The 25,294-nt window shown below is 37.4% G+C and overlaps 1 protein-coding gene across 2 annotated transcripts in view; it reads right to left on the bottom strand.

The window, feature by feature from the left end:
* UBE2Q2 (ubiquitin conjugating enzyme E2 Q2) overlaps positions 1-25,294 on the bottom strand; it is a gene marked incomplete at both ends in the record, with an annotated part of 59,044 nt that overhangs the window by 18,075 nt on the left and 15,675 nt on the right. For both annotated transcript variants that reach the window (XM_084240861.1, XM_084240862.1), the window contains 5 exons: positions 5,325-5,415; positions 11,403-11,463; positions 13,780-13,864; positions 16,764-16,904; positions 19,359-19,415. In XM_084240861.1, the coding sequence (XP_084096987.1) occupies positions 5,325-5,415; positions 11,403-11,463; positions 13,780-13,864; positions 16,764-16,904; positions 19,359-19,415 (435 nt within the window). The remainder of the gene's footprint in view (positions 1-5,324; positions 5,416-11,402; positions 11,464-13,779; positions 13,865-16,763; positions 16,905-19,358; positions 19,416-25,294) is intronic.

Raw genomic sequence — 25,294 nt, 5'->3', positions numbered from 1 at the left:
TTTCCTTACTAGAAACCATGAGTATTTCTTCATACCTCTGTAAATTGGTTGGCCTTCTGATGTCCTCTTTGGTAAACTTCAGATATTCAGATCTACTGCTCATTAACTGGGTTACTTTTTACTGTTTTTAAGTTGGATGAGCTCTTAGTATAACTTACATATTGACCACTTGTCAGTTGTGTGATGTGTGAATATTTTCTCCCATTTAGTAGGACATCTTTTTAAATCTGCTAATACTTTCTCTTTGTAGAAGGTCTTTGATTTGAAGTGGTTCCACAATTGTTTGTTTTAGCTTTTACTTCCCTTGCTGTAAGGTTCCAATCCACAGAGACATCGCTATCATTGATGACATGGAACATATCACCAATGTTTTCTTCTATTTTATTATTGCACGTCTTATATACATAAATCTTTAATCCATTTTGAATTCATTTTTGTGCATTGAGTTAGATCACCTTCATTCATTTTCATGTGTTTGTCCAGTTTTCCCAGCACCATTGTTAGTGATGTTCCTTCTTCCACTGCATGGCCATGGCTTCTTTGCCATAAATAGGTGTTGATGTATGTGAACATTTATTTCTGAGCTTTCAATTCAGTCCCATTGACCAACCTATTTTTCATTCTAATACCATATTTTGTAAATTACTGTTGCTTTATAATATAGTTTGAAAATCAGGTGACACGATGCCCCCGTTTTTCTAACTTTTTCCCTCAAAATTGCTTCAGCTATTCAGGAACTTTTACGGTTTCCTATAAATTCTAGGATTTTTAAATTCTATTTCCTTGAAAAATATCACTGAAATTTTAATGGGGAATACATTAAATCCTCATCAATATATGGCTTTGTATAGTCATTTTAACTATATTAATTCTCCCTGTCCTTGAACATGGAATATTTTTGTCTCTTTATGTCTTGTTCTGTATCTTTTAATAGTCTTACAGTTTTCATTGTATAAATCCTTCATCCCTTGGCAAAGTTAGCTCCTAAGTATTTAATTCTTTTTGATGTAATTGTAAATGAAATGTTTTCCTTCATTTTGTTTTCTTCCCATTCTTCATTTACATATAAAAACATGTATTTTATGTGTGAATTATATGTTAATTTTGTAAGCTGCCACTTTACTGTATTCATTGATCATTTCTAGTAGCTTCTTGGCACAGTCTTTAAGATTTTCTATATATAATGTCATATTATCTGAAAATAATGATAGTTTTGTTTTTATACTCTTCTGTTTCATTTTAAGATTTTTATGATTTTATTTTATATAATTCTTACATAATTTTCATTTTTGCATAATGTATGCATTTTCATTTTGGTTATATTCCCCATACAGTTCCCACCCCCTTTTTCTGACCCTAATCCCTCTTCTCCTCCCCCATACCCCACTGTAGTGTGTCTCTGGTCTATAGTTGCTTGTTGATTTTGATTTTTACTTTATTGCAATTAGTCTTTTTCCTGGTCCCTTATTTAGGTTTTCTAAATTCAAGCTATGAGTGAGACCATCTGGTATTTTTCTTTTTCTTTCTGGCTTATTTCACTGAGCATGATCCCTTCCAGCTCCACCCATGTTGCTGCAAATTGCATGTGTCTATCTTTTTTGATTGCTGAGTAATATTCCATGGTGTATATGTACCACATCTTCTTGATCCAGTCATCTATTTTTGTTTTTTTTTTTTAAAGATTTATTTATTTATTTATACAAGCACTGGGTACAGTCAGAAGCGCGGGAGGGTGAGAGAATTCACCAGAGCCAGAGCGGGGAGCAGAGCAGGCAGAAGGACCGAAGTACACTGCTGAAGGGAGCAGCGGGCGGCAGGAGAGGTCTGCGCGCCATGTGGGACCCTCCTCCAGAGGCCGGGGAGCAGCCGGGGATTGAACCAGCGTTGAGGAGGCTGTGGGCAGCTTCGCAACCCAGCGCTCAACCGCTGCGCCACCGGGGAGGCCCAGTCAGTCATCTATTTTGGGCATTTGGGTTGTATCCATAGCTTACCTATTGTAAATAGTGCTGCAATAAACATAGGGGTGCAGGTGCCCTTTTGAATTAACGATTTTGTGTCCTTTGGGTAAATACCTAGGAGTGGAGTTGCTGGATCATATGGAAGCTCTATGTTTAGTAGGTCAAGAAATCTCCGCACAGCTTTCCATAGTGGTTGGACCAGTTTGCACTCCCACCAACAGTGCAGGAGAGTTCCTTTTTCTCCACAACCTCGCCAACATTTGTTGTTGCTAGTTTTTTTTAATATGTGCCATTCTCACTGGTGTGAGATGGTATCTCATTGTAGTTTTGATTTGTATTTCACTGATGACAAGTGATGCTGAACATTTTCTCATATGCCTGTTGGCCATTTGCATTTCCTCTTTTTTTTTTTTTGGCAGATAACACCTTTTTTTTTTTTTTTTAAATTTCTTTATTTATTTTATACAAGCACTGGGTACAGTCAGAAGCGTGGGAGGGTGAGAGAATTCACCAGAGCCAGAGCAGGGAGCAGAACAGGCAGAAGGACTGAAGTACACTGCTGAGGGGAGTAGCGGGCGGCAGGAGAGGACTGCGCGCCATGTGGGACTCTCCTCCGGTGGTGGCTGGGGAGCAGCCGGGGATCGAACCAGCGCTGCAGAGGCTGCAGGCAGCTTCGCAACCCAGCGCTCAACCGCTGCGCCACCGGGGAGGCCCTGCATCATTTCCTCTTTGGAAAAGTTTCTTTTTAGCTCTTCTGCCCATTTTTTGACTGGATTATTTTCTTTGCTTTTTTTTTTTTTTTTTTTTTGAGTCTCATGAGCTGTTTGTAGATTTTTGTGGTCAGTCCTTTCTCCTTAGTGTTGTGTGCAAAAATGTTCTCCTAGTCGGTAGCATTTCTCTTTGTTTTGGTTATTGTCTCTTTTGCTGTTCAGAAGCTCTTTAATTTAGTCCCAGCTGTTTATCTTTGCCTTCACTATCACTGCTTTGGGTGATGTGTCTGTAAAGATGTCTTTGAGGTACATGTCTTGTAAAAATCCTCAATCAAATTTCAGCTATCAGAATCCAACAATGTATCCATAGATAATTCACCACGACCAAGTAGGATTTATTCCAGGACACAAGGATGGTTCAACATCCAAAAATCAATCAATGTAATCCAACACATCAACACAAATAAATATAAAAGCCATATGATAATATCAGAGATGCTGAGAAAACTTTCAACAAAGTACAACACCCATTTATGATAAAGGCCCTTGAAATTCTCAGGATACAAGGAACATTCATCAACATCACAAAGGGCATATATGACAAGCCCATAGCCAGTATTATTCTCAATGGTGAAAAGCTGAAAGCATTTCCATTAAGATCTGGAACAAGACAAGGATATCCACTCTCACCACTGCTTTTCAATATAATACTGAAAGTCCTAGCCAGAGCAATAAGACAAGAGAAAGACATACAAGGAATCCAAATAGGCAAGGAAGAAGTTAAACTATCACTATTTGCAGATGATATGATAATATACATAGCATACCCCAAAAACTCCACAGAAAAACTAATTAAACTAATCAGTTTAGTAAAGTGGCAGGATACAAAATCAACATGCAAAAATCACTAACCTTCCTATACACAAACAATAAATCTGAAGAAGAAGAAATCAAGAAAACCATCCCTTTTATTATTGAAACAAAAAAAAATCAAATACTTGGGAATAAACCTAAGAAAAGAGGTAAATGACCTATACAAAGAAAACTATAAAACACCATTAAAAGAAATAGATGAAGACACAAAGAAATGGAAAGACATCCCCTGCTCATGGATTGGAAAAATTAACATTATTAAAACGGCCATCCTACCAAAAGCAATTTACAGATTCAATGCTATTCCAATAAAAATTTCAATGACATTCTTCAAAGAAATAGAACAATTATTGATGAAATTCATATGGAATCACCAAAAACCCCAAATAGCCAAAGCTCTCCTGAAAAAAAAAAAGGAGGAAATGGAGGCACCACACTCCCAGATTTCAAACTATACTACAAAGCCATAATAATCAAAACTGCATGGTTTTGGAATAAGAACAGACACATAGACCAATGGAACCGAATAGAAAATCCAGAAATAAACCCACAGATTTATGGTTAACTAATCTTTGAAAAAAGAGCAAAGAATATGCACTGGAGTAAAGAAAGTTTGTTCCATAAATGGTGCTGGGAAAACTGGGTCGCTACATGCAAAAGAATGAAGCATGACGACTACCTCATGCCATGCACAAAAATCAACTCAAAATGGATTAAAGAACTAGACATAAGACCTGAAACCATAAAATATATAGAAGAAAATAATGATAGTTTTACTTCAAATCTGAATTATTTTTATTTCCTGTTGCCTGATGACTCTAGTTAAAGAGAAGTGCTGACAGTGGACATCCTTGCCTTGTTCCTGATCTTGAAAGGAAAACTTTCAGTTTTTCATAAAGTATTATATTGGCTGTAAGTTTGTGATATGTTTATAATGTTGTGGTAGCTCCCCTCTATTCCTATTTGTTTAGAGTTTGTATCATAAGTTGGTAGTGTATCTTATCAAATGTTTTCCCTGAATTTATAGATATTATCATGTAGTTTTTATCCTTTCTTTTGTTGATGTAATATATTACATTGAATCATTTGCATATGCTGAACCACCCTCACATTCCTAGAATAAATTCTACCTGGTTATAGTTTATGATCTTTTTGATGTATTGTTTAATTCAACTCACTAGATTTTGCTGAGGAATTTTGCATCATTACTCATCTGAAATTTTGGTCTGTAGTTTTCTTTTTTTGTGATGTGTTTGTCTGGTTTGGGTATTGAGGTATTATTGGCACTATGTATTAAGAAATATTCCCTCTTGTTGGATTTTTAGGAATAATTCGAGCAAAATGGGCTTAATTTTTTCTTTAGAGGTTTGAGATAAAATTCACCTGAAAAGCCATATGGTGCTGGGCTTTCAATTTGGGGTAGATTTTTGATTACTGTTTCTTTTGCTCAACATTGTGTTTAAGAGACAGCCATCTGCACATAGCTCTATTCCACTCTATGGAATAGAAATACCACAGTATTTTATTCTACTGAAACATGACACTCAGGTTACTTTTTGTTTGGAGCTATTATAAACAGTTCTGCTCTGAACATTCTGGTATAGGCCTCCTATTATACCTAAGAACTCATCTCTTGCAGGGTATGTATCAGTAGAATTCCTGATCCACAGGATATATGAGTTACCTTCTACTTTTCCAAGTAACACCAAATTGTTTCCCAAAGCAAGTGTACAAATGTACATTCCCATTAGAAGCATATGAAGTACCCTTACAATTATCTTACCTTAAAAGAGAAATTAAGCAAAATGTATTCTATGCCTTCTTTTTCTTTCAAGATCTGAAGATCACTGTGCAAAGGACTATCAGGATCAACCCTAAGAATTACAAGACAAAAAATAGTTCAAGCAGAGTGTCAGAGATTTTTATTAACTAACTTCAAAATGAACGAGAGAGAAAGAGAGAAAGAGAGGGAGAGAGAGGGAGAGGGAGAGGGAGAGGGAGAGGGAGAGGGAGAGAGAGAGAGAGAGAGAGAGAGAGAGAAAGGAAGGAAGGAAGGAAGGAGGAAGGAAGGAAGGAAGGAAGGAAGGAAGGAAGGAAGGAAGGAAGGAAGGAAGGAAGGAAGGAAGGAAGGAAGGAAGGAAGGAAGGAAGGAAGGAAGGAAAAAGCCTAGGGTAAGTTCTAAAAGGAGAGGTCAAATTGCTCTATGATCCCCTGGAAATACAAATCACTATAGCCTCCAGTTCCTTGGGATTAAGAACAAAAGACATCATTGTTTAAATCTATTCTCCTAGGGTAGAATTAAAATTTAGCAGTCATTCTAAATGAAAGTTAAATGAACATATTTTTCTCTCAAGATCTCGGAAATATCAAGAAGATGTGGTACATATATACCATGGAATATTACTCAGCATTCAAAAAAGATAAACACATGCAATTTGCTGCAACATGGATGGCGCTGGAAGGGATCATGCTCAGCGAAATAAGCCAAAAAGAAAAAGAAAAATACCGGATGGTCTCACTCATAGCAGGAATCTAGAAAACTTAAATAAGGGACCAGGAAAATGAATAACTATAAGAAAGTGAAAATCAAAATCAACAAAAAACTATGAACCAGAGACACTTTTAGGGGGGCGGGGGCGGGAGGGGAGGGATTGGGGTCAGAATGGGGGGGCTGCAATTGTATGGGGAATATAACAATAAAATTTATAAAAAAAAAATAAAGGTGATGGAAAACGGAAAAAAAAAAAAAAGATCTCGGAAATAATGTTTTTCTAAAATTAGATTTGTAACTCAGTGTTTACAGGAGATATTTTTACCACAGATGGGACCAGAAAAAATGAAATCAGTAATAAAATCTAAATTTGTCTATGAGTGTTCTACATATTCAGGTCCAACTGGAATTCTTTATTTCAAATTAAAACAGATTATCAGCATCAAGCTCATCAAGTTATTAAGTATACCCCTGCTTTTTAAAAAAATATTTATTTTTTTCGTCATTGTTCACATTTGTATATCTGATTTAGGTGTAATCCCCATAAAATCCCACACCTGTGAAACTTCACCATAGCTTCTTGTGCTCTTCCCTCCTATTTTTTTCACCACTCTCTCTACCCCTCCCCTGTAGTATGTCTCAGTTCTGCAGTTCATCTGCTAGTTTTGTCTTTTTTTTCCCAATCCCTTGTTCAATTTCCCTATAATACTACTATAAGTGAAACCATCTATTTCTTTTACCCTGAGTTTTTTGACTGAACATACGCCCTTCCATCCATGTTGCTGCAAATGGCATGACTTTATTATTTTTCATTGCTGAGTACTACTCCACTGTATATATATACCACATATTCTTGAACCAGTCATATTTTTGGGCAACTAGGTTGTTTCCGAAGCTTGGCTATTGTAAATAGTGCTGCAATAACCACAGAAGTGCAGGTTTCCTTTTGAACTAATGTTTTTGTGAGCTTTGGGTAGATCCCTAGGAATGGAATTGCTAAGTCATAGGGTAGATCCATTTTTAATAATTTGAGGGTCCTCCACAAAACTTTCCATAGTGGTTGGACCAGTTTGTATTCCCACCAACAATATAAAAGGGTTTCTTTTTCTCCACATCCTCACCAGCATTTTGTTGTCAGTTTTTTTTTAATGCGGACCTTTCTTGATGATATGAGGCGGTATATCATTGTGGTTTTGATTTGCATTTCCCTGATTATAAATGATATTGAGTATTTTTTTATATGCCTGTTGGCCATCTGCATTTCCTCTTTAGAGAAGTGTCTTTTTAGGTCTTCTGCCCACTTTTTAAATGGATTATTTTGTTTCTGTTGAGTGGTGTAAGCTCTTTGTAGCTCTCTGGTATCAGTCTCTTATCAGTTGTGTGGAGTACATATATTTTCTTCCAATCTGTAGGGTGCCTCTTCATTTTGGTTATTGTCTCTTTCGCTGTACAGAAGCTTTTTAATTTGATGTAATCCCAGCTGTTCATCTTCTCTTTCATTATCTTTGCTGCTGGAGATGAGTTCTCAAAAATGTTTCTGAGGCATGTCAGGGAGTGTTTTGCCTATGTTTTCTTCTATATATTCTATGATTCTAGGTCTTATATTCAGGTTTTTTTTATCCATTTTGAGTTGGTCTTTTGTAAGGTGTGAGGTAGTAGTCTAGTATCATTCTTTTAAATGTAGTAGCCCAGCTTTCCCAGCACCATTTATTGAAGAAACTGTTCTTGTTCCAGTGTGAAATCTTTGATCCTTTGTCATAGATTAGTTGTCCATATATGTATGGCTTTATATCTGGGTTTTCAATTCGATTCCATTGGTCTTCATATCTACCTTTGTTCCAGTACCAGTTTTAATTATTATGGTTTTGTAGAACAGCTTGAAGTCCTAGAGTAATACCTCCATATTTTCTTTTTTTTAGTTAGGAGAGCTCCAGCTATATGAGTTTTTTTATGGTTCATGTAAATTTCATCAATATTTTTTCTATTTCTTTGAAGAAAGTCATTGAGATTTTTATTGGAATTGCAATGAATATGTAAATTGCTTTTGGCAGAATGGCCATTTTGATAATGTTAATTCTGCTAATCCGATGAGCAAGGCTCATCTTTCCATTCTTTTTTATTTTCTTCTATTTCTTTTATCAATGTTTTGTAGTTTTCTTTATGTAGGTCTTTCACCTCTTTTGTGAAGTTTATCCCCAGGTATTTAATTTTGGGGTGTACAAAAGTGAATGAGATGGTTTTCTTTATTTCTTCTTCTTCAAACTGTTTGCATATAAGAAAGCTACTGATTTTTGTGTGTTGATTTTGGACATGCTATTTTACCAAACTGATTTATTGTTTTAATTAGTTTTTCTGTGGAGTTTTTAGAGTTCTCTATATATGCTATCATATCAAACACAACTAGTAATATTTTTGTAACAGGGTGGTCCCGAGGAAAGAGGGAGGTTCCAGGTTCCCTGCCCCACCCAAATGGAGGGTGAAGCTGAGCAGAGAGAGAAGAAGCTGCAGAGGAGACTAAGAAAGGGAGGAGCAGGATGCAGAGCCAGAAGGAGACCTGGAGGAGGCACATGGAACCGCGAGACACGTGAAGAAACTGTGCTTGCCTTTTGGTCGTGGACTGGGTGACACAAATGTGGGTGAGAGACCCGTGGGGAGGTGACAATGGCGGTTTTTGTCTTGATGTTGATTTCGCTCTTTTCCCTCCACACTTGTTTGGTTGTTTCTGATGCTTTTCTGTGGGTCCCCACTGGAAGATGCTTTAGACTTGTGGCAGGCTTTGGAGATTTGCTCTGGGTCAATCCCATTTGGATGGAGTTTTACCCATGAGGGAATGGGTAACTGTGGGGGTGCTTGATTTAGGAATAGATTCTTTGCCTTTCCTGTATTGTTTCCTACTTGTATTGAAGTTCATTCCCAGTGAAGTCTCATGTTTTGTGTTGATGCGGCGGCGGATGGCAAAACCCATTTAGAATAGGCAGGTTTGTGGGGTTTGGGCTGCCCCTCTCCCTGCCCTGTAATGGTTTTACTACTTCTTTTCCTATTTGGATTCATGTCTTTCTTTTGCCTAATTGCTCAAGCTGGAACTTACAATATTATATTGAAAAAAAGTGGTGAGAATAGACATCCTTGCCTTGTTCTAGATCTTAAAGGGAAGGATTTTAGTTCCCCACCATGAATAATGATATTGGCTGTGGGTTTGTCATATATGGCTTTTATTAAGTTAATATAGTATGTTCCTTCTTTTTCAAGAATTAAGAGGGCCTTCATCATAAATGGTTGTTTAATTTTATCAAATGCTTTCTCAGCATCTATTGATGTGATCATATGGTTTTTATTTTTCTTTTGATTGATGTGGTGAATTACATTAATTGATTTTCAGATGTTGAATCATCCTTGTGTCCCTAGTATAAATCCCACTTGGTCATGATGTATAATTATTTTGATTCCTTGTTGGATTAGGTTTGCTAGGATTTTGTTGAGTATTTTTGCTTTTCTGTTCATTGGGAGATTGGTCTGTAGTTTCCTTTTTGTGTGTGGTTTTGGTATTAGGGTAATTTTGGTTTCGTAAAATGTACTTGGTAGTATTCCTTTGTTCTCAATTTTTTGGAAAAGTTTTTGTAGGATAGGTACCAGTTTATCTTGGAATGTTTGGTAGAACTCATTTGTGAAACCATCTGGACCAGGGCTTTTGTTTTTGCAGAGGGTTTTGGTTACTGTTTTGATTTAGGTACTTGTAATTGATTTAAGTTTTCTATCTCTTCTTTACTCAGCTTTGGATGATTTAGGTTTTCTTTCTCTTCTTTATTCAGCTCAGCTTTGGATTATATAGTTTTAGGAATTTGTCCATCTCATCTATATTGTTGAACTTGTTTGCATATAAATGTTCATAGGAATCTGATTATCCTCTGGATTTCTGCTGTGTCTGTTGTAATTTCTCTGATTTCATTTATGATCCTATTTATTTGAGTTTCTCCTTTTTTTCTTCTGTGAGCTTGGCTAGAGGTTTGTCTATTTTGGTTATTTTTTTCAGAGAATAAGCATTTGGTTTCACTGATTTTTGGGGTTGTCTTTTTTTGGTCTATTTCATTTATTTATGCTTGAACTTTTTTTATTTCCTTCCTTCTACTGGGTTAGGGTTTTTTTTTTTTTTGTTGTTGTTGTTGTTCCTCAAGATGGGAGATAAGGTGGGTTTTTCTTTTAATTCTTTCTTGTTTCTTGATGTGGGTGTTTATTGCTATATACTTTCCTCTTATTACTGCTTTTACTGTATCTCATGTATTCTGGAAAGCAGTGTCCTCTTAGTCAATGTATTTCTTAAATTCTTTCCTGAATTCCTCATTGATCCAGTGGTCATTCAGTAGTATGTCTCCAAGTAATGGGGGTGGGGGCAGTGTTCATTGCTTTCTTTTCACAGTTGATTTCTAATTTTATGCCTTATGGTCAGAGTAAATGTGTGGTGTATATGGGCCAAAAGGCACTTTCCCTGGTGGTGGTTGCTGCTCCCTGTGGGGCTGCTGGGCACTCTCTCCCTGCCTAGCTCCACTCAGTGGGCTGGGCGGTTTCAGTGTCACCCCATCAAGGTCACACAGTCTCTGGTGCTGTGTGTGGGCCAAAAGGCACTCTCCTGTGTGGGTGCTGCTCTCTGTGCTGCTGGGCCCTCCCTCTACCTACTACGCTTCACTCACAGGGCTGGGGAGGAGGGGGGGTGTCGGCTTGTAGGGATTTTGCGCCAACTCTATTGCTGCTGTGTGTGGGCCAAAAGGCACTCTCTTGGGTAGTTGCTGCTCCCCATGGGGCTGCTGGTCCCTCCCCACTGTAGTCCTGGCTTCACTCTTACCCTTGTTTCTATAATTCCTAACTGTCTAACTCATGAAACACTTTATCCCAATATTGGTGCTTCCTGTTCTACCTCTCAGTTATTATTAGGCCTAAGAAACAGCTCATTTTAACACCTTGAGAAGTATTTCTAAAGAAAGAGGGTCTAAAGTTCTAAGTAAAAGTCATAGTATAAAGGTGTCAAATGGGGAGCTAGGGAGAAGAAGTTACACAGGGAATCTCCATTATGAGAGTCTACCATTACAAAAAAAGTGGGTTAGCATTAAAAAGCCACTTACTGGGCCTCCCCGTGGCTGCCCGTGGCCTCTGCAGTGCCGGTTAGATCCCCGGCTGCTCCCCGGCCACTGGAGGAGGGTCCCACATGGCGAGCAGACCTCTCCTGCCGCCCGCTGCTCCCCTCAGCAGTGTACTTCGGTCCTTCTGCCTGCTCTGCTCCCCACTCTGGCTCTGGTGAATTCTCTCACCCTCCTGCGCTTCTGACTGTACTCAGTGATTGTATAAATAAATAAATCTTAAAAAAAAAAAGCCACTTACTTCTGCAGTTTAACATGCCAGTCATATAAACTGTCATTTACGAGTTCCACTGCATAAATTCCTGTAAAGATAGAGGACATGTTACTTTTCATTTGATCTTGTAACTATTATTATGATGTAAAGGTATACCAAACAAAGCGCAAAAGTAAAAAATTTTGCTATTAAAACATGGAAAAACTCAAGTTATTTGTGAATATTTTGTCACTGAACCTGAGTATCTTAAGTAAACACCCCTACCTTAAAGCAACACTCTATAACAATGAACCTGGAGCTTTGTAGCACAAACCACAGGGCAAGACTGGCTCTTTCCCACAGCTGCCTAAGCAGTGGAAGCCATTGACGTGGTGGCAGTCAACTGCACATGCCAGAGTGGATACCTATGGGCAGCCCCTCCACTGAGCACCAGACCGGTTTGAGCACTGAGCCTAAACTCCAGGGACAGAAAGGGAATTTCCCCATTGGCCTCTGGGCAGCACCCAGGTCGCTTTGCAGGGAGGATTGGTGCTGTCCAGGCTCCATAGCCAGATTTGAGCACAGGGAGCACCACCCCCTCAGGGTTCTGGCACCCACCCTGAGAAGCTGTTGTGGACAGTGCAAGTGTGAGAAAGTGGGAGGTATTTTACTACCTGCTATCAGTAGATCCACTGTGGCTCAGGCTGCAGGCAGAGGCCAGCAATGATGGATAGCAGCAGTGGTTTCCCTATCATGTAGCCCCTTTGGGACTGCAGAGGCAGGGTTTTCCTGTTACCCCTAGTTCAGGGCTGCAGGGAAAAGCATGGACCTCACTGGGGGAGATCCAGCACGGTGGCTCCTGCAGGCAGCAAAGCCGCCTATGTAGTCCCAGGAACAAGGGTAGGCTCCCAGTGGAGCCCATCTGTAGGTCCACCTTCCACCTTTCACATTGTAACACGTGGCCCTACTGGAGGACCACTAGGTGCACAGAGCCTCCGGCCCTAGACTGACGCTAGCTTTGCAGTCTATTGAGCCCATGAGCCTGCCCTGAGGTTAGGGCAGGTTGGCTCTGTGCAGTCACCAAGTTTTCCTTTTTATATTTGGCATGTGGATCGCAGACTGGACCAACCAGGTGCGAGCTAAATGAACCAACCAGGTTCAATCAGCTTATTAGTTAATTATTCATATTGAACATCAAGAATAGGCTGATTGGTTCTAAGAGGTCCAATCAGTCACTTAGGATTGAAAATGAAAGAGCCTAAGACAGGGCAGGAGCCAGCTTAGATGATCCTGTTCCTGGCCTTGGAAGAAAAAAGAATCTAGCAGCCTACCTTCAAAGAAAGAAGAGAAGCTGCATTGCTGCACAGAGACCTGGCTACTACACCTGCCTCAGGCCTTGCCTCTGACATTGCTTGAAAGGAGCACAAATGGCCCCTGGCCTGGTGTCATGTCCCAAAGACCTCCTTGTTGTTGGTGTAGGCCTAAAACTCACAAAGAGCTGTTAACACTGGTGGCTCTGAAACCACATCCTCGTGACTGGTGGTGACTGGCAATACTGGCCAGTACTGTTGACAGGTGACCGGCACTGTGTGTCTAGATCACCTTGACGGGCTGTCCACCACCGCTGACATCTGGCATTGCTTCCCAGTGCTGTTGCCTCTGTTGCTGTCCAGTCCAGCTTCCAGTGCTGTCCAGCCTTGCCTTCAAACTGCTTTTGTGGGCTGCTGCAGTGTCACCTCAGTGATCCCCACTTCTGAGCACCTCCAGCTGCCAGCATGACTTGGATTCTGGCCCACTGCTTCCTGGTATGCCATGATCTCTAGACCCTCACTGAAGGGGCACTGCCCTCTTGAATGAGAAGTTTTCTGTTTGGGTCTTCTGGACACTGTGGACACTGTGTGAGGTGAAACAGCCAGCCACTTGTGGCCTTGGAAACTCTATTTCCCCCAGTTTGTTAAATAAGCCCTACTGTTGCTCCCTGAACCTGAGTGGTCTGGTAGTTGTATACGTGAAACTCTTGTTTCAACAAGAGTTAATGAACATAACCAAAAAATGTTTTTTTCTTTAAAAAAGGAAAGCAATTATATAATTAACTTGGTCATAATTCTGCTTATAAAAATATAATCATCTTATTTGATTTACAAAGCAGGTATTACTTGTACTAGTCCCAGAAGATAAAAGTCATGAAATAATTTTTACAAGTAAGAACAACAACTGTGATATAGCCATAAATACATTTTAAAAAAAAAAAGAAAAACTCATCAATTCTATCCATTACATCTTATCATTACATAGTTAAATTTGTGTTTCACATAAATACACATTTCTGTTCCTCTCCACTTAAAGTATGAGACATGAACTTAATTACTGGGAAACTGCTAAAAGCATAAGCACAACAGAGATGGTGGAGATCAGAGATGCTCACCTGTTTTATAACTCTGTGATCTGTATATGTCCCTGAGCTCTTTCATAAGTCTATCTGAAGCTTGCACAGACCCAGACACTGCACCCTGAAACATAAAATTTGCTGTTAATCTGGATCTACTGAGTCTAATAAGATCAAAAGGCACTGAAACCTAAAATCAAAGTTTAAAATGGATCACCCTCAACATTGTAACAAATCAAGACTGCTAAGTTCAATCAAATGAAGACATGAAGTTTTGATATGAATATAAAATTGGGGACAAGTCTGGTTCATCTACTATTTCTTATCATGTGGAAAAAAGTTTAACCAATATACCCAAAACACTATGGCCCCTAGAATTCACTATGTATCTATTTCAAATTCCATTAACTGAAAATTTTTATAATGTTTTTAATTTAAAATATTATTTTTTAGCTCAGTTTTAGGATCTCTGCAAAATCCAAAGTACAGAGACCTCCCATATAAATTCCATTCAATGTAGTATCAATCCCTCATTATCAAAATCACTCTTAGAAAGGTATATTTTTGATGTGATGAACCTAAACTGATACATTATCACTTAAAGTCCACAATATATCTGAGGCTCACTCTTGATGTTTAATGACATAGATACAGCACTATAGTATCATATAGAGCACTTTTACCACCCTAAATCCTCTATGCTCTAATCATCCTTCCCCACCTCCAACCATGGAATACACCAAACTTTTTATTATCTCCATAGTTTTGCCTTTTCCAGATTGTCTTTAGTTGGAAACATGCAGTGTGCAGCCTTTCAGATTTGCTTTTTCACTTAGTAATAGGAGTTTAAGTTTTCTCCATGTCTTTCCATGGCTTAAAGGCTCATTTCTTTTTTTTTTTTTTTTTTTTTAAGCAGGTAATAATATGCCACTGTTAGTATCCGATGAAAGGATACTTTGCTTGCTTCCAATTTTTGACAATTATGAATAAAGCTGCAGGTTTTTGCACATTCACCCATGAGCAGGTTTTTGTGTGTACACAAGTTTTCTATTCATTTGGGTAAATACCCAGGAACACACATGGACTGCATGATAAAAACATGTTTATTTTTGTAAGAATCTGTTAGACTGCCTTTCAAAGTAGCTGCACCATTTCTGCATTCCCGTCAGCAATGTTGCAGAACATCCACACAGGCATTTGGCAGTGTCAGTGATCTTGATCTTGTCCATGCTATTATGTGTGTAAGGACTCCACAGCATTTTGAAAACACTAGAAAATCCTCAGACCACGACACATTAAAAGAGAGCTGTATTAATCAGACTATAAGCAAGAATGTTATCCTAAAGGTCCAGCTGTACACATTAAGAAACTGAGGAACATGATTGCCTGTATGCAACAGATATTGTTACGGAGCAACCCCGACCAGGCAACCCGTTTTATATCGGGGTTGCTCTGTAACAATATTAGTTCTTATCAGTGTTGGAACTCCTCTAAAGATGAAAATGTACCAATGTACATTTGAATGCAATGTACAGTTCAGTCAATGGAACTATTTATCATAAGACAAAAGCATTTAGAATGCCTTAACTAAGAAAACTCATCACATAAAATCTAAGATGTTAATGGCTACATTACCCTTTAAGAAGAAAAAAATCAGGTTTACAAAGATACTATTTCCTAGGCAAGTGACTTTGAACCCACTATTTAACTGGCTTAGAGTCTAGTTTTACATCTATAGAATAGAAAGTGTATTGCACACAGTGATTAAAATGATTAAATGGTAATGTACAGAAATGTTAAAGTATTTGAACATAGTCTCTGCAATGTGAGAATGTTTAATAATTTGTAGTCATTTTCACTATACCAAACAAGCTGTAAGCAATCGCAAGATACAGAAAGTATGGTAAGAATCATTAATTTAGATGCCAACAAACTTTTTTTTTTAAATAATCAAGGTAAGAACAGGCTAAAAAAAAATCTATCAAATTAATAATAGTAAATTAAGAGTGAAAAAAGAAGAGAAATCTACTTGTTTACAAAACTCAGTATATTCTTGCGTAACAATTCATTTCCTGTGTTTAAAACCTGTGCTCAAGACAAAGGAACTGGTACTCAAATTTCATGGAGTTGATAAATAGCTCTCTGTAAGTAGTGTTGAGACAGATAGCTACATTCTCATTTGATATTTTCCTGCTCAGTCTAGGTGTTTGTATGCATCATTCTCATTTATTCTTCACAGCAATATCTCAAAAAGCATGCATTCCACATTTAACAGTCACACAGTTGTGGTTGTTATCAACTCAAGTGTTCAGTTAACTCCCTCATGCTGCATCTTATATAAAAAGAGATGTGAACACAAAGGAAAAAGCTACTTTTGGTTTGGTCAGGCAAGACAGGCCAAAAGTCAGCCTCACAGAGAAGAACTGGAATTGTACTTTGTAGAGAGACTGATTTAAATATATATATGCCATAGGAGGAGGGTAAACAAACAGTATAAACAAGTTGGAAAGGGAGCATATACAGGAAGCAGTAGTTGATAGCAGGATGGGAAAAGCAGATGAACAGGAAAGTAGCTATCAAAAGATGAAAAAAGTTTTTTTAAAAAAACTAGGGTGGGTCCTCCCTGGTGGCGCAGTGGTTGAGCGCTGGGTTGCGAAGCTGCCCGCAGCCTCTGCAGCACCAGTTCGATCCCCGGCCGCCAGGCGGGGGTCCCGCATGGCGCGCAGACCTCTCCTGCTATGCCCACTCTTCCCCTCAGCAGTGTACTTTGTCAGTCTGCCTGCTCTGCTCTCCGCTCTGACTCTGGTGAATTCTCTCACCCTCGCGTACTTCTGACTGTACCCGGTGCTTGTATAAATAAATAAATAAATCTTAAAAAAAAAAAAACAACTAGGGTGACAAAACATGGCTGAATTCACATTCAAGACAGGAATGGAGGAGGGCAGCTGAGATGGTTAGCTGAATGTATTGCTCTGTAATTATTTAACCACAAAAGCCCAAGTTAACGAGATTTATACACTTACATTTAGATGGTCTTGCCTTTGAGTCTTTCTAATTTTCTCTAATATTGCCAAATTTTCTTTTTCAATTCCTTCATCTTCTGACTTTTTCCCATTAATAGGCTCTTCTTCCTTCATCTCATAGTGATCCAAGTCTTCTATATCCTACAAAAATATGGAAAATATTAGCTTATTCAACTTTATGACAAAAGTAAAACTATTCTTGACCTAACAGGGAAAACAAAAGGGAGAATACGTGATTTTATGGTGACAGGCAAAAAAGCCTTCTTCACACTCAATTCAAAAGGGTTCTCCTTTTACATCCTGTGTTTTTTTTAAAAGCTTGAGTCTGAGTAAAGAATACTTAATGGCTTTATAAAGTTGTAAGTATTGTTACATGGCACAAAGGAAACGTGGACACCAGGGCTAACAAGAAGCAGGTTCAATGCACCAGTGCTGACTCAGAGGATTCGTATCCCAAAGCTGAGTCCCGTCTGTAGGGGCTTGTATACACTTTCAGTTTCTACAATATTCCAGGTGGGTTTGCATTGGGAGCTATACATGGTCAAACATGACATGGCTGCATACTGAGAGGTAAGTCGTACAGTTGCATATCAAGGAGGAGTGAAGTTTCAGTAGTCATGGGACCCCCCAGGTCCATCCTGTCTCATGGCAGCACATGATCTAAGATTCCTGTCAGGGACTATGTTGCACACCAGGAACTGAGCAAAAGGTTGTTACTAAGGCCCCCAGGCTGCTTATCCCAAGTCACCATGCTTCAGTATTACTAAATAAGACATCTTTTCAATCTCCTATTAAAAGGCACTTATGAAACAGGTTAGCATCAGCCATTAAGGACATTAATGGTTCCTAATTAGCTCTAGCAACTCAGCTTTTAGAAATCCATGGTATAAAGAAACAAAAAACCTAGTCTAAAATGTAAACACAAATTTAGGTATAAATATTTATAACCACACAAATACACACAAATCTGCTGGTATAAAAATATCAGATTTTTATATTTTTATAACTCAATTCCATGGAATACTGGAAGACTATGAAATGCCAACATAGCATAATGGCTTCTTCCACATCAATAATTAAATGAAAAATACAATACAAAACTGAATATGCAGAATCTCAAGTGTGCCAAAATAAAGGTAAAAAAGACTGGAAGAACACTTACTGAAATTATAATAATTAACTCTATTTAGTGCTTTTTCTTTTCCATGTTTTCTGCAGTGTGTTGATTTTGACAGTTAGGAAAAATATAAGAATATGAATATATCCTTAGGTCAGCACCTTTAATCACATTCTTCTAAACACTCCTTTCACATATCATCTGCTTTTACCAGTATATAAATCTACAAAATTTTAAAAATCGTAGCCTTTTTCTACTTTCTTACTCCTCTTTACTTCAATCACCAAATCTCTAAAGGAGCAGTTAATACATACTATCTCCATGCTTCAAACAGACTAATTCACTGATTTCTAGGGCAGGCTGGTGACTGCCTCCCTCCATACCCAATAGTCTTTTTTTTGGACTTCCATCTCTTCAAGCCCCATCTCTTCCCTTTTTTATTCAGACCTTGTTCATGACTCCATGCTTCATGGAACAACCTTTGCCTAGTTTGCACCTTTTAGTCCTGATCTTCAATCCTATACTTGTTTACCTCGGAGTTCTGAGAAATGCCCTTAGCCAGCATCTTCTCCTTGACTTTCAACCTCGGTCTCATTCCTACTCACAAAACTTCTCCACTGGAGTATTAATCAGCAGAAAAGATTTCAGGTTTTCATGCGGTTTATTTCAAGTAAGTTAAACTGCATGACACATTAAAAACAACCTCTGCTCCAAGAAGTCATTCCAATTGGACACATTCAGAATTATTTTACGCCCAGACTCACAAAACCAACCCATAGCTAGTTCTTTAGTTCAAAGGTAAATGTTTTAGATGATTTTATACTCAAGAAAATAATGTAATAATCTAAATTCATTCTAAGATTTAAAACAGCAAAGACATTTTTGAAGCCAAGACTGTGCAACGCAAACACATTTTATCTGGCCAACATAGAGACACAGCTCTTTATTCTGAAGTTCAATTTAAATACCAAACTCAGAGTCTAAAAACTTCCAAAATCACATCAATGATTGGCAATTAAACTGGCCTAAGCTCAACCTCTTTGCAATTTTCTCTATGAAATTCTTAGATGATTTTTCAATAAGTTTTCTTTCTTATGCTAAGTTGTACATGAAAAGTTTCCAAATTCTCTTTTCCTTCAAATGCTCAATCTTTGTAACCTAGAGGAATTTCTCTTCTTAAATACAACCAAATAAAGGTTACACTATAGGTTAATATTGATTAATATTAAATATGAGTATAATTTTAGTGTTAAATGTTAAGATCTCTTATTTTTCAGAAAAGGAAATTCAAGGACAACACATAAGCATACGATTAATTAGAAGTAATGCCAGATTTTAAAAACTATATTCAATTCCAAGTACAACGCACTTTTTATTATGCTACATTAACACTGGTTTACAAAGGCTCTTTAGAGAATGTCTACAGTGCTCAAAAATAAAGATATACATAAAACGTAATTATCATATGAAAGATTTACTTCAGCCATCTCTTCCTCGTCCTCTTCTTCTGAAGTCACTTCTTCTGTTACCCCATTCTGAAAAGAAAAAGAATTTGCCAAGGCTCTCTAGAACAAGTAAACACACACTCAGTACATGGAGACTTTAGTACCAATAACACAGTTTATTAAAATTAACATATCTATTTTAAATCCAGCTTTGATAATGTTTATCAGCTTTGAAAAAGGATTTTTCAATCTAATAGACAACTTTAAACAAAGCAAAACTGAAAAAGAATTTAAACATAACCAATTTAAAATAAAAAAACATTTTACACAAATGTTATGTGTAAGAGATCAATGACCTTTATTTTGTCCATTAAAATAAATACCCCAAAACAGATCCCTTTTTAAACTTAAAAAGACTGAATCTCTGCATAAATTTAACTGCCTTACATTGAGGAAGATCACATGCATTTTAAAGAAACAGACACTTCTCAAAAGTAAGTTATAAAATGATCACCATCTCGCAAACTTAGTTACAACTTGTTACTATAATTCTCTATATGGCACAATTTACCGCTAATACACAATGAATCTTTGGGGTTTTAAGGAAGGGCTTTCATACCTAGTTTTGGCAAAGTTCAAAAAGACAAGTTCCCAGCAACAGCATAAAGTTAGCTGGATTTTCCCTTCCACAGAAATTCTTGCTGTATTTGTGCTAACTACAAATTTGTGCTAACTACAAATTTGTGCTAACTACAAAGCTGATAAGGAGCATTCTCTTATCTAGGAGGCCTACTTTGATAGTCTTTTAGTGTGGATGCCAGAACCAAAGAGAAAAGGCAGACTCTATTAATGTAACTCACTGCAGCAGCAAAAGTTCATGATATAATCTCTTCCTTTCACTCAGGAGTTGTTAAATTCAACTGCCAGAACCTCCCATAGGGAGAGCACAGATGTGCAAACCAGGAAGAGGAAGGCCAGAGCAGAGAGGAGGAACAATTGCTAAGGAAAACTCATATCAACAACTGACACTGATCAATGGAATATCTCATCTGTAAATGAGCAGATAACTAGTATCACCATATATCCGAAGAAAACTGGTAATCTGAAAGAAAGGTACCAAATTAAACAGCAGAATAAATGACCTGAAGCGTTACTAATGAAGGATTTAATACAGAATTACTGTACTAATACAAAAAAGTCTATTTGGAATCTTGAGCAGTAATTAAGATATTGCATCCATAAAATAACAACAGATAACAATAGGCAAGATGACTCTGGGATACCAAAGGATCCTTCTCTCCTTCAAAAAAGAGAAAGGAAAAGCAAACAAAAATGACTCAGTAGAAGGACCAGAGAACAAAATGAATTTGAACAAAACATTTCTGATTAAGAAGACAACTAAATTATGAGATTCCTTTAGAATGTGAAGAAAAAGAGGTGGGAACAGGTTCTGAGAAGTAGAGATAGAAATAAGAAAATTGATATGAAAAATGGAAGATAGGAAAAGAGAGATCTTATATTCATCCATATTCGTCCAGAAGACATAAAAGTAAAAACTTAAGAAAGGAAGGGCCTCAGAATATTAAGTGGATCAGAACTTCCCAAGGGAATATCAAAAAGTAATGTTAATGCAAGAACCATACCAACTTCCAGAAAGAAAAAATCAACAGAAGTAAGAATCAGACAGGCATCAGATTTTCTTTCTGTAACAATACTGGAATAATATAAAACTAAAGAATCTGAAGCCACTCAATTATGAACTTAGACTTCTGTGTCTTGTAATCCTCAGCATCTCCACAGAGGAGTTACACAGTCAAGAGATAGTTGTTGAATGAATAATAAAAACAGACACTGACTACTCTAGAAACACTTTTCATATACATTCTCATAAACCCCTTCTAGAAAAATAAAACAGGTGGCATTATTCAGGAATGTATTTCAGAAGGGCAGAAGAATGGAATACAAGAAACAGCAATAAGCAAAGACTACAGTAAGACTAGTGGTTAAGTCTAAGCAATTGCTTGGATGCTGCTGAAAGGTTACAGGCTGTATTCTTTGACAAGAGGGAAAAATACAAATAGCCAAATGCTATCTGAGAATGCCAAACTTTTTTTTTCCTAAATAACTTATGAGTTGACTGTCATGGCCCCAATAATCTAAATCCTAAGTACATGCTTGCTTGGGTATACCACAAAATGTGGATAAGAATATCATGATAACAACATTCCCAGTACAAACAAATCAACCCAAATTTCTGTGAACAGTCAAATGGATGAATATGTTATGGTATATTCAAACAATGGCATAAATGCAGCAATGAAAAAATGATGGCAATACAAAATATAAAGAAATTTAATACAATGTTGAGCAAAAAGCAGACATAAAAGAATACACATATAGTAGTGATAGCTCATAATATGAAGCTCAAAACAGGCAACACTATACTATACTATGTTGTTTAGGAATGTACATATAAGTGATAAAACTAGAGAAAAGTAAGGAAAGATCAGCAAACATGGGAACGGTGATTTAGAAGGAACCTCCAGGAGGTTTCTATAGTGCTGGTTTCCAGGTATTCACGTCAACTATTTGCTAAACTAATCTTACGTTGATATGTTTTCAATATGTATTTTAAAAAACATTTTATTGTGAAATATAACAAGAGTAATATGAACAAAAAGTTGTATCTACTTATGAAATACAAATTATTTAGGAAATAAGTAGGTTAAATTTTAAAACCTGTGTGATAAAATCAAACTCTGAAGAAAGTGTTTATCCTGTTTGATTACAAAGCACTTTAAATCTCATTGGTCCAATAAACCAAAAAGCAAAATAAAATGAAAAGAGGACTAACTATGACATGAGCAATACATAAAAAAGAAACTATCAGATTAAAAAGAAACACTTTCAAGTTAATTCTTTAAACAGACAAGCCTCTGACAAGTAATCAAGGTAAAAAATTTAGAATAAACAGAGGCTTATAACCACTGTTTGAAGATGAAGATAAACAAATTGTAAATACTTTCCGTAACGGCCTATAAAGTATTAAGTGATTATTTGTTTAGACTCTGAAGTTACTAAAAGTGACTGAAGTAGAAATCTGAATATACTAATACATAGAAGACAAAAGATAGCCAGAGACTCTACCCCCAAAATCAGTTCAGATTGTATGTTTATTCAGATGAGGCCCTTTCAACATTGGAACTGAGATTTTGGACAGATAATTCTGTGTTATTGGGGGCTATCCTGACACAGTAGGATTTCTAGTAACAATTCCTTTACCCCAAAGTGCCAATAACACCCCACAAGTCATTGTGAAAGTCAAAATATCCGCAGATCTTTCCAATGTTCTGTGGGAGGCAAAATGGCCTCAGTTGAAAATGAAACTATCCTAGAACTTAGAAAATACATATGCTTTCCAAGTCATTTTGAGAATGCATAACCCTGCTACCAAAATGAAACAAGAAGAGCCCAATTAAAAAAATATATATTACTATCTTGATGTGGAAAAGTTAAAAAAAATGAAACATCATATCCTACCCTGTCACCTACAGAGGTGCTGAGTGCTTATTATGGGAATGCAAAAATGATTTAAAAGTAGAAACTTAGAGTAATCTACAAGTTATGTTATATTCCTACATGGAATTATTACATATAGCCATGAAAAACAAGGCATATCTATGCATTATGTCCATGACATATTGGTAAGTGAAAACTCTAAGTTGTAAACATTCCAGAGAAGTAAAACTGAACAGACTATATTTCTCTCAGCCTCTCTCTTTCCTGAATCTCCACTAGAATTTCAGTGAAGAATAGACATTATATAAACACACAATGATAACAAGGAAAGCTACGAGGCTTCCAGCAGAAAAGAGCATTCATGCCAGAAAATTACAGTGAATGAAGGAATAGTAATTAATGGAACAATCAAGTGATGCCACAGGTTAAGGGGATATAAATAATAAGGAGTTAATTTTTCCTGCAGTATTTGGGAGAAGCTCTGGGTTCCAAGACAAGAAACAGTAGACAGCCTAAGGAATGGAAAAGACTAAAAACAGAGAGATTGACCAAAAGCCTACATACAGAACATATCATCCAGTCCCCAAAACAAATTGCTCTCCCCCAACTCTTTAAGCAGACCCTAAGTGGACATACACTTACTTCAAGCAAAAGGCTCCAAGGTTTTACATTCAGAGGAACTTAGTATGCTCCAGTCATCATCTAGTGTGTATAAATTCCTCCTAAAAGCTATCAGTTGACAGGTCTTGGCCACAAAAAACTCCCAATCAGCTTCAGTATCTCTCTCAAATATGAATGAAAAAAAGAAGGAAGAACAAAACTATGAAAGTGCGACAGAATGAACAGGCATTTGGGGGAAGTCTTTAAAAAGAAAAACTAGGAAAACAAGATACATTAGGGGAAAAAAAAGAAAATAGGGAGAATGGAACAAAAGTATTAAAAGAATTCCTTAAAGAGACTTACAAATATATCTATGAAAATAAAAACAATGCTTTGAGTAGGAACTAGAGAATAAGAAAAGGCTCTTGAAAACAAAGGTTCATCTTTGGAGACGACTCCAGCGAAACACACTCCCAACATTCATCTCCTCACATGGATCCCTCCCACAGTCAACCTGGGCTGATGCTATGAGTCACTTTAATCCTTCAACTAACAAACGTGGTAGAAATGACACTGATCTGTTCTGGAGCTAAGCCTTAAGGTGTGCAGTTTCTACTTTCATGCTCTAAGAAGCTGTGAAGAACACCAAGATCCTAGACACGGGTATGAAGAAACCATCATGGATATGATGCAGTCACGCATCTAATGACTCCTAGTCCCAGTAATTTCCTGATTGTACCATGAGACGAGCAGAAAAACTGCCATGCTAAGCTGAATCAACTGGCACAATTGCCAAAAGTTGAAAGATAAATCTTCCAGAATTTGAAATTAGTTAAAAGACAAAGGTAATTAATACACTGAGACACAAAGTATAAGACACAAAGACTAAGCAAAAAAGGTCTAAAATTCCATTAGTAAACATTCCAAAATGAAAGTGCTATCAACAAAAACAAAAACAAAAAATAAGAACATTGTTTAAAAAGGCCCATCCATACTGAGTGCTGAGGCGCAATGAGGAAAAATAAAAGACCACAGCTAAGTATACCACTGTGATATTTCTGGAAAAGACAAACTCCTAAAAGCATCCAGAAAGCCATACGAATACAGATGGTGCCAGGTTTCAGCAATACCACTGGCTAAAAAATATAACACAGACTTTTAAATTCTGAGGGAAAATTACTTTCAACCCAGGGTCTCCCTGTTGGTGCATGGGGTTAAGCACCGCACCATGAAGCAATCCGCACCCTCGGCAGCACGAGTTCAATCCCCAGCAGGCCAGGGAGCAACCTACATGGCACAGCAGACCTCTCCTGTCTCCCTGCTGCTCCCCTCAGCAGTGTATTTCAGTCAGTCTGCCTGTTCTGTTCCCCACTCTGTCTCTGGTGAATCCTCTCACCCCCTGCATCTCTGGTCTGTACCCCATCTCTTGTATGCATAAATAAATAAATCGTTAAAAAAATTATTTTCAACCTAGAATTATATACTCAACCAAACTACCAATCAAGTATGGCGGTACACTATTCAGTAGTTAACATATATTAACCGTTTACTATATACAGGGCACTGCTCTATAACATTTGCTCTTGAAAAGGCTAACTTACTTAATCTTCATATGCTAACTTACTTAATCTTCACAGTTCCCCCCAAAACAAGTACTGCTACCATTTCCCTCATTTTGCAAAGAGGAAATTGATGCATATTGACTAGGAAATTAGCCCAAGGTTGTACAACTTAATAAGCAGCAGAATCAAGATTCAAACCTTTGGTGGTATGGCCATATTTTTTTTTGAAGTTAAAACTCAGAAAATGTACTATTACTTCATACTTTCTTATGATTCTACGTGAGGATG

The sequence above is a fragment of the Talpa europaea genome (genome assembly GCF_964194135.1).
Source record: "Talpa europaea genome assembly, chromosome: 8".
NCBI classification, from domain to species: domain Eukaryota; kingdom Metazoa; phylum Chordata; class Mammalia; order Eulipotyphla; family Talpidae; genus Talpa; species Talpa europaea.
Note: the sequence above shows the minus strand (reverse complement) of the source record. Positions and strands in the feature narration are given on the sequence as shown.